This window comes from Rhinoderma darwinii, chromosome 2 (assembly GCF_050947455.1).
Source record: "Rhinoderma darwinii isolate aRhiDar2 chromosome 2, aRhiDar2.hap1, whole genome shotgun sequence".
Taxonomy (NCBI): domain Eukaryota; kingdom Metazoa; phylum Chordata; class Amphibia; order Anura; family Rhinodermatidae; genus Rhinoderma; species Rhinoderma darwinii.
In genome coordinates this window covers 275507070-275516966 of record NC_134688.1, presented here as the reverse complement: position 1 = coordinate 275516966, position 9897 = coordinate 275507070, and the positions used below count along the sequence as shown (strand labels likewise).

The window sequence follows — 9897 nt, the reverse complement described above, 5'->3', positions numbered from 1 at the left end:
TTGCTTAGGGCAGGGTCCTGTTTGTTTTTTTATATCACTGTGTCAATACGAAATAACCTTTATCCCTGTTTTAGCAGAGGCAAACATACTCATCCCTTCCAGGCACCTGTAATGGAAGTGCAACAAAAATGTGCCAACACTTTGGCGCACAAAACTGGCGCAAACTAAACCAATTAATAGGTGGTATAATGGATTGTCCACATGTAACAGAATTGCTTCATATTTTCCATCCGGAATTGCGGACGGAAAATACGCAGCAGAATACAGTAGCAGCAAAGTGGGTGAGATGTAACAAATCTCATTCAAACGCTGCGTAAAAATTCCAAGCAGAAATTGACCTGCGGTGCGTATTTTTCGGAAAGCACGTCAACTCCTGCTGCGGAATGTGGACAGAATTGCTCCTTTTTTCAGAGGAGATGTCACCATCTCCTAACATTGAGGAAAACGCAGCAAAATACGCACCATATTTTGCAGTAAAAAACAGAGGAAATTGTGCGGTTTTTCCGTAGCGGAATGTCTGCTACTTTTAACGGAAATCCTGCAGAAATTTTCTGCAGTAATTCCGTCATGTGTGGACAAGCCCTAAATGTGCCCCAATGTTTTTTTTATCTCATCCAAATAAAATGTGAACGTACAGATCCCAGACTGGCCAGGTAATTAATTATGGAGTCATTTGTTAGATCGGATTAAATATTACACTGTGTAAACCCAGTCTGACTCTTCTCATTAACAACTGAGCGAAGCTTGTTTAGAGGAGACTATAGCTGTCCACCTGCTGTATTTACAAGCTCAGTGTGGGTATACGCCTTAAAAATAGAAGCGGAGCCACCAATATATTTATGCTCCATAACCCAACATTGCCTTCTCGATCATTTTATTTAAAAAAAAAGATGAGATTACTCAAATAAAATATAAATAATATTATTAAACTAGACCGCTCAGTGCTAGACATGTGCTTAGTTTGTCTATGTGTAAACAATGCCCTAAGCATACATTAGTTATCCTAATTATTTGATGGGCTGTTTTGTATGTGAGGAACAGTGTTTACAATGAGGGAATGTAAGGCAGAATTTACACACTGTTCATTGTGTTAACTACAGAAAAAAATGATTTCCTATTCTGCAACTAGTATTCCTAGAGTTACATTTTGTTTAAAGTGATACTTACCCAGAACTCCATGCCTCAGTGATGGGCACACACAACCATGTTTCCCACTCGGACCTGGAAGTTCTTGTTGCGTGTACCAGCCCTTACCGATGTTGTCTCATAGGAGCATGGACACAATGACTAGAATGTATTTAATCTCTCATGGGCTTTTCAATAGATTTTCATGACCTATATATGTTAAGATAATACATCATAGCCTATCGGTGGCCGATGCCACTGTTAGGCATCCATCACTGCCTACGTTTAACATAAAAGTTAGTAGCTTTTCCCGGCTTGCACGTCAAACGTAGGCAAATAAATATGATGTGGATGAGGCCTTATTGGTCCCAACATTTGTTAATTGAAGAGAAGTTTGATGAAGGAATATAGTTTTTATTACATTATATACTGAATGAAAAGAAATCAGACTTCCAGCACTAAGTTGTTTGCTGTTGGATTACAACAAGAATTTACTTCTATGTTTACTCAATATTTTATCAGGGGAACCTATAAAGACTATAAAAAAAGTCAACGTATGTAGGTATGAATGTAGCTCACCTCACGTATTCTAGTTGTTCCAGTGCCGCCGCTTCTGTTTCAGTAATTGGCTTCAGAGATCACGTGGGTATACGGGCACGTCATCGCTGCCGCTATGTCAATACTCAGCGGCAGGGAGGAACGGAAGCGGCGCCGCAGGAACGACGGGGATCTGTGAGGTAAGTAATGACTTTTTTTTTTTGTTTTGCATCCCTCGTACCATGGCCAATTTTTTTAAAATAACTCGGAAAACGCCTTTAAGCAGATTATGGTCATTAGTTTAATTAATTACAGTATGACTTGATCTAAACTCAGTGCCGTCATCATTATATCCTTCATACAACTGATGTTTATAACCTTATCTTCAAGAGAAAATTGTTTTCTTTCACCTGTAAATATATCTTACATAAGCTACAAATTTGTATGTAAATTAAGCTTAATTACTATATAAATGAAAAGTTCTACAACTTTATATATTTTGTTTCAATTCCACACCATGTTCAAGATATGTGTTTGCTGTTAGTGAATGAGAACACTGTTGCTGTAAACCCCTACATACATAGTCAAGCTCTCAGCTGAGAAGTGGATACAATTGTATCCAGTCTATGCAATACTCTGTGAGCCAAAGAGACTCATTTTGAACTTTTTGTATGCATCTTTCAATAAAATATTTTTTTATGCTTGCATGACATTTGTGCTTTAATTGACCCTTTTTTGTAGGCATTTACTGATAAATTTAGCTTACATAGCATCCGGCACATGTGCCGAATGTAAGGTCTGAACAGAGCCTTAAGGTCCTAATACGCGGACCAATGATCGGGCAAACAAGCGTTCATATAAATGCTCGTTTCCGATCATGCACTGTGTAATCAGGGCAACGATGAGTTTATGAACGATCAAACGGTCTTTCATCGGCTGATCTGCTATTTTATGCAGAGTTAAAAATCATTGTTGTCTCGTTGATCGGGGCTTGTTTACACGGCCATGTTGGGCCTTGTAATATTACCTTTATTGGAATGCTACTGCAATGAATGGAGAGGAGTGTATGACGCTGATTGGTCACTGATTGGTCAGGGTCATACACTCCTCTGTACAACACCCACTTGGTCATATAGTAAAACACGCCCAGTTGTCCATTGAGAAACTCATTAGCATAAAGCTAATATAGGTCATAACTCCATCAAAAATTATCATTTTTCTAAATAAAAAACACTGCTGTAATCTACATTACAGCGCAGATCATATTATGTAGAATAGAGGCCACTTATAATGTGGTGACAGAGCCTCTTTAAGGTAAAGTGGCTCCTTCATTTTTGAGATATTTAAGGTACCCAGTCTATATACCCCTACTGATGTTACTTGCTGGAATTTCAATGACATGTTAGGCACCATTTACACGTGTTGAATCTGACACTGATTTTGGCGCAAATCCACATCAAGTCTGATGACCATCCGCATTCCAATTCGAATAAGGTTTTTAGCAACCCAGTTCACATGCTACTAAAAATGTAAGTAGCATGCTACTTATTCTGCATGGAAAAGCCGAGGATTAACCCTATTGATTGACAATGGGGACTAATCCTCGTGCGGATCTGCTTCACATCCGCCGCAAAAATCCGAAGGTAAACCTCATATTTCTGCTGCGGAAATACTGTAGATGTTGAATTTTAATGGGAACAAGTGAGCAGAGCCTAAAAGTGTCTTGCAAGGTAGCTCCTATATACTACTGTAAGTAAAGCTATTCTGTACAACACAATAAGGTCCTCACGTATAGGAGCTTAGTTAGACTTACTATTCTGCTTATGCCTGAACTAAGCAAAGATATGATCTTACTAAACTCCTCCTACGGAAACCTTTGGATTTTCTATTCTTTTAGTCAGAATTGAGTCATATTATCACACACATGGCAAGTAATACAATGACACCTGTCTTATATGAAAGAATGTATTATGGAGTGGTATTTTGACATGGGACAAAGAGGCAGTCATGACTCATTTCCAGTAAAAACATATATAACATATATATTCAAATACTCATAATTTCATGATTTACTCAGGAGATAAATATAGAACAACAACAGTGATGTGACTACATGTATAATCACATTGATGACAAAGTATCTAATATGGACTAGATCTAGAGAAGTTTCTTTGGGCTGTGAGCATTAGTGGTGCTTCACTGTGAATCATGAGTAATGAATTCTGTCAACGGATATGAAGCAAATGTTAAATTACTTTCTTGTAAAAAAACACTTTGTATCCAATACATCTTCTGATAAATTCCATGGGATAAGTATCCAACGCCTAGATAGTAGGGAGTCATGTTTGATGTCTTCGATTTTCAGATACAATAACTAATATGGAAGTTTAATAAAGTTAATTTAAAAAAAAATGTGAAAAAAAATGAAAAACCCAGCTTTTCCCCATACTTAATGCTTTACTATTAAAAAAACAAAATAAAGTAAAAAAGTTACACATATTTGGTATCGCCGCGTCCGTAACGACCCCGACTATAAATTTATTACATTATTTAACCCGCACGGTGAACGCCGTAAAAAAACAAACAAAAAAACTATGGAAAAATTGCTGTTTTCTGTGAATCCTGACTTTAAAAAAATGTGATAAAAAGAGATAAAAAAGTCGCATCTACTCCAAAATGGTACCAATAAAAACGACAAGTCTTCCCGCAAAAAAAAAGCCCTCATACGACCGCATCGGCGAAAAAATAAAAACGTTACGGCTCTTCAAATATGGAGACACAAAAACAAGTCATTTTGAAAAAAAAGCGTTTTTACTGTGTAAAAGTAGTAAAACATACAAAAACTATACAAATTTGGTATCGTTGCAATCGTAACAACCCGCTGAATAAACTTATTGTGTTATTTATATCACATGGTAAACGCCGTTCATTTAAGACGCGAAAAAGAATGGCGAAATTTCAGTTTTTTTTCTATTCCCCCCCAAAAAAAAGTTAATAAAAGTTAATCAATAAATAATATGTCCCCCAAAATGGTGCTATTAAAAAGTACAACTTGTCCTGCAAAAAACAAGACCTTATACGGCTATGTCGACGCAAAAATAAAAAGGTTATAGCTCTTGGAATGCGACGATGGAAAAACGTAAAAAATGGCTTGGTCATTAAGGTCTAAAATAGGCTGGTCATTAAGGGGTTAAAGGTAAAGTTCTAGCAAAGCATATACCAAAAATCAAACTCCCCATATTACCCCCTTTCTCAGAAAAAAGACTCGTATGTACATCCATGACAGTATACCCCTCCCTTGTTGCTAGCATTGCATTGCTTGAGGAGAGGGGGAACATTGCACAGGTTAACACACCCAATGGGAGTATTTTGAGATTGAGCCAAGTCTCCACAGCATCATAGGAGGCTGATATTACTCAATGTGATGTCTACTCAATTTTTCTTCTATGCCAATTACACAAACATAAACCCAATGGCCCAAAACAGTTACTAGCCATTGCCAGGGATATTGAACCGAAAATTTTCCATCAATGCTATAATAACGACCAACAGTCAATCTCACCGAAAATACACAACAATATATTTAATTAGGACATAGAAAGTTGTACAAACTGTTTAAAAACATCCATAAAAACACATAATATACACAACTGTACAAAAATAAGACAATGTAATCACATAAGGCAGCACACATGGGGTGAAGTTAAATAACATTTACTACATAATATATGTTACCTCTCATATATCAATCCAATACACCAAAAAGTTACATGAATGCAAAAAACCAAAGTATCATATTACCAACATCCATGTCATACCGCTCGAAAGCAAATAGTCACCCACCATAAGCCATAGTAACTGCCCATGCAGTATCAGGCACCCCAACGCGTGTTTCACACATAGCTTCGTCAGGGGGTATTGCCAGGGATATGCCTGAATATTATACACGGTTGATAAAATAAGCATTTTTAAAATTCCCTTTGAGATGTGTTGAAGCATTTAAAGAAACACTAAACCTAGAAATAAATGTTACAATTAAACAGTAAACTTGCTTACACTGCACGCCAGTCTGCAAGTACCTGAAACAAACAGTCTTGTAGAAATCCTGCAGAGAACTCGGCTTTATTTCCTACTGATCTGTTTCATTTTTGGCTGGTGAATGGCTAAGGGGATTGTGTTTATCAAAGGGGTGGAGCTTAACATTTTGTGTCCTACTGCAGACCGGGCAGTAGGATGAGTCTCTAACTGCTGCCATTCACAGAATTATGAGGAGGAGGAGGGAGGAAATGGCTAATCTCCTGGGACATATATAAGATTTTTTTAATATATATTTCTCAGATTAAATTGCAATATCAGACAAAATAGGTTTAAAGAAAAACAGGAAAATAATGGAGTAATTGCTGGAATTTTTTTTTTGCCCATTTTTTATGTTTCGTTTTCCTTTGAGGAAGTACGTAACCCACCATTCTGTTTATATTATTTATTCTTGTCCTTTGCCTTGCAGGAGACATGTTGGCCCTTGTGGACTTCCAGGGGCAACTAGAAGATGAGTTAACCATTAAAGCTGGTGAAGTAGTAAGAAATGTGAAGAAAACAAGTGAAGATGGATGGCTAGAAGGAGAAGTCAATGGAAAGAGAGGGTTCTTTCCTCAGAGTTTTGTTAAGGTATAGAAATCAGTTTATAACTAGTTCTGACTGGCCTCTAATTTGGGTATTTCCATAGCTCAGAATGGCCACGCATAGAAAGTCATTGATTTAAGAGAATATATTGCCATGCGTATACTGCTTTCACTGCACAATGTAGCTAAAGCAGCTGATCGTAATGGCTTCCAGAATTAGGGTCCCCTGTTTTCAGAGCTTTTGATATCTTATTTTATATATAAATGTTTTATTGTGGGTGGTTATGTAGTATGTTACTAAATATCATGTACTTGATAATAATTCAGCGGTCTACCCAACCTGAAATGGCTGATACTATAAAACAATACTACATACAGTGTGTAATTTATCAAGTTCTGCTGATATATTGGATGATGTAAGCATCTGGCTATACACATTAAAATCAAGTACAACTCATTTTTTATTCGAAGTTGGGGTTTACTTGATTTGTTACAGATTTGGCGATCAACATTAAAGCTGAATATAGTCATTTATTTTGTCCCCAGCAGTGATTATACAGGCTGGTTATTTTCTTTAGGTCTGAAAAATACAGAATTAAATATGATTTTTTTAAAAATTTTGTATTTATTTTCATACTGCTTTTAATGGCTCTGCCAAAAATCTATTGGGAGGAGATTTTATTAGCTCCATGAAACAGGAAGATTACATTGTTTTACTACATATTGTTTAAGCATGAGAAAAGAGTTTTTGCAGAATAACATAGCACTTCCAGACTACTGTTTTTAGTTTAAACTAGAAGCAAATAATACACTAAGTGCTTGCACTAAGTCCAAGTTTTCTTCTGTTTCTGCCACAGGAAATTCCTTCATTTTTTCTTAATGATAAGGGTCAGAGATTTCCAAGATCCATCAGGAAAGTCAATGGTAAGAGAAACATTTGTGTAAACAGATGAAGTTTTTTAACAATGATCCTACTATTCATTTTCTAGATTAGGATCTTTTGAAATTGCCTAATGTCCTATGTTTAAAGTGACTGTTCAGTTCTCTGACTGGTCAACCATTCTGAGCACACTGGTGAGTGATTTCACCAGCTGTGCCCAATTGCTCCATTCACTAAAGCTGGCCATACAGATTTTAGAATGTGCTGATGTTTAAAGAGGCTCTGTCACCAGATTTTGCAACCCCTATCTGCTATTGCAGCAGATAGGCGCTGCAATGTAGATTACAGTAACGTTTTTATTTTTAAAAAACGAGCATTTTTGGCCAAGTTATGACCATTTTTGTAGTTATGCAAATGAGGCTTGCAAAAGTCCAAGTGGGTGTGTTTAAAAGTAAAAGTCCAAGTGGGCGTGTATTAGGTGCGTACATCGGGGCGTTTTTAATACTTTTACTAGCTGTGCGCTCTGAAGAGAAGTAACATCCTCTTCTCTTCAGAACGCCCAGCTTCTGACAGTGCAGACCTGTGACGTCACTCACAGGTCCTGCATCGTGACGGCCACATCGGCACCAGAGGCTACAGTTGATTCTGCAGCAGCATCAGCGTTTGCAGGTAAGATCGACTTACCTGCAAACTCTGATGCTGCTGCAGAATCAACTGTAGCCTCTGGTGCCGATGTTGCCGTCACGATGCAGGACCTGTGAGTGACGTCACAGGTCTGCACTGTCAGAAGCTGGGCGTTCTGAAGAGAAGAGGATGTTACTTCTCTTCAGAGCGCCCAGCTAGTAAAAGTATTAAAAACGCCCCGATGTACGCACCTAATACACGCCCACTTGGACTTTTACTTTTAAACACACCCACTTGGACTTTTGCAAGCCTCATTTGCATAACTACAAAAATGGTCATAACTTGGCCAAAAATGCTCGTTTTTTAAAAATAAAAACGTTACTGTAATCTACATTGCAGCGCCTATCTGCTGCAATAGCAGATAGGGGTTGCAAAATCTGGTGACAGAGCCTCTTTAAGTACAAGCAGTCTTAGGCCCCATGCACACGACCGTTAAATCGCCCATAATTACGGACCATAATTACGGTCCATAATTATGGACCCATTCAATTCTATGGTCGACAGACACCTTCCCTTATATTTATGGCAAGGTGTCCGTGCCGTAAAAACTTACTGTAAAAAATAGGACATGTTAAAAAATTTTATTTTACTGACTGTGCTCCCATTGTTTATAATGGGAGCCCGCCCCGTAAATGCGGACGGCCGCCTGCGGCCGTCCGCAGCCGTCTGTGCCCGTAATTACAGGCACGGTCGTGTGCATGGGGCCTTAGAATTCCACTTTTCCCAAACTGTCAATGGAGGAAACCTGTAGTCTAAAAGCCACTGTGACATCTGTCACCATGACTACCACCAGGAACACATTAGCAGCTAAAAGCTGTTACTGTGATCCTATCGAAAAAAGAATGTCAGGACTGAATATTCAGCCCTGGTATCTTATCTAAATTGACTGTCCCATCAGACAGTTGCTTTAATCATGTTATTTCTCACCAAAATAGGACAGCTTCCTTATGATATCATAATGATATTACTGGCTTTCCAAGTCAATCCAGAAGCATAAGCAGGCAACTTATGCCTTCTTTTTTTTTTTTACTGTTTTCCATAGCTCTGGAATTGAGCTCTGTGTATACAGAGCAACAAGGTGACCAATTGATAAACTCCCTGTCACTTTTACTCGGCATAGTAATTGGCCAACTTTAACCTAATATGAATAGGCAATTTACCTACCCACTTCTGTAGGGGAAAGAAGATCCTAAAACATAAACCTAAAAAATGTGGATAATGTAGATGAAAAGAACCAGAAGTTTTCTTACAGGGGTTGTCTCACCAGAGAAGAGAATAATTCTCTCACTATTATCGCTTAGGGAAGTGGCGTCTGGCCACTCATTAATGTAGCATTACATGGTGGATGTGCAAATGAATGGCTGTCAATGTAATACATGGACTGGCCAGGTCCACCAAAGCGGGAGTTGCTTTTACAGTAAGACTCTGTTCTGGCTTATAGAGGGCATGTGAAGTGAGGAACTCCCATGACATCCATATGCTGTAATAGGGCCTATGGACCCCTTTAAAATAATTATTCTTCAGTTTCTTGTCTGTCTACATCTCCTATGCCATTCTATCGATAAGTACACAATAAAACACTAGATTACCTCTCCTCTTTCAAAATTTTCCACCACTTTTGAAAATAAAAAAGTAACACTTAATAACATCAGGTACAACCTGGCATTGTTCAGTAGTGTGCAGGGTTGGCCTTAGGGGTGTGTGACTTGTGCGAGTGCACAGGGCGCTACACCCACCCAGCATATAGGGGCACCACTGGGCTCTGCCTCTGCTCATAGTTACACACACGGAGTAAACAAGAGCCGAGGCAGAGGAGAGGAGGAAACTCCACCCACAGCCAGCCCATGCAAGAGGCCTGTGAGCCTGTCAGCAAGGAGATGGTAAGTGCCTATATGTGCCTGTGTGTATATGTGTCTGTGTATATAAGTCTCTGTGTGTATGTGTTTGTGTATATAAGTCTCTGTGTTTGTATGTGTATATGTTCCAGTATGTGTGCATATATGTGCCTGTGTGTCTATATACAAGTCTGCATGTATATATGTCTCTTTGTAA

The 9897-nt window shown here is 38.3% G+C and overlaps 1 protein-coding gene across 1 annotated transcript in view; it reads left to right on the top strand.

The window, feature by feature from the left end:
• The window catches only part of SH3D21 (SH3 domain containing 21), a 91893-nt gene that overhangs the window by 682 nt on the left and 81314 nt on the right, over nt 1-9897 (top strand). The window contains exons 2-3 of the mRNA XM_075853276.1: nt 6167-6327; nt 7139-7205. Of these exons, the coding sequence (XP_075709391.1) occupies nt 6167-6327; nt 7139-7205 (228 nt within the window). The remainder of the gene's footprint in view (nt 1-6166; nt 6328-7138; nt 7206-9897) is intronic.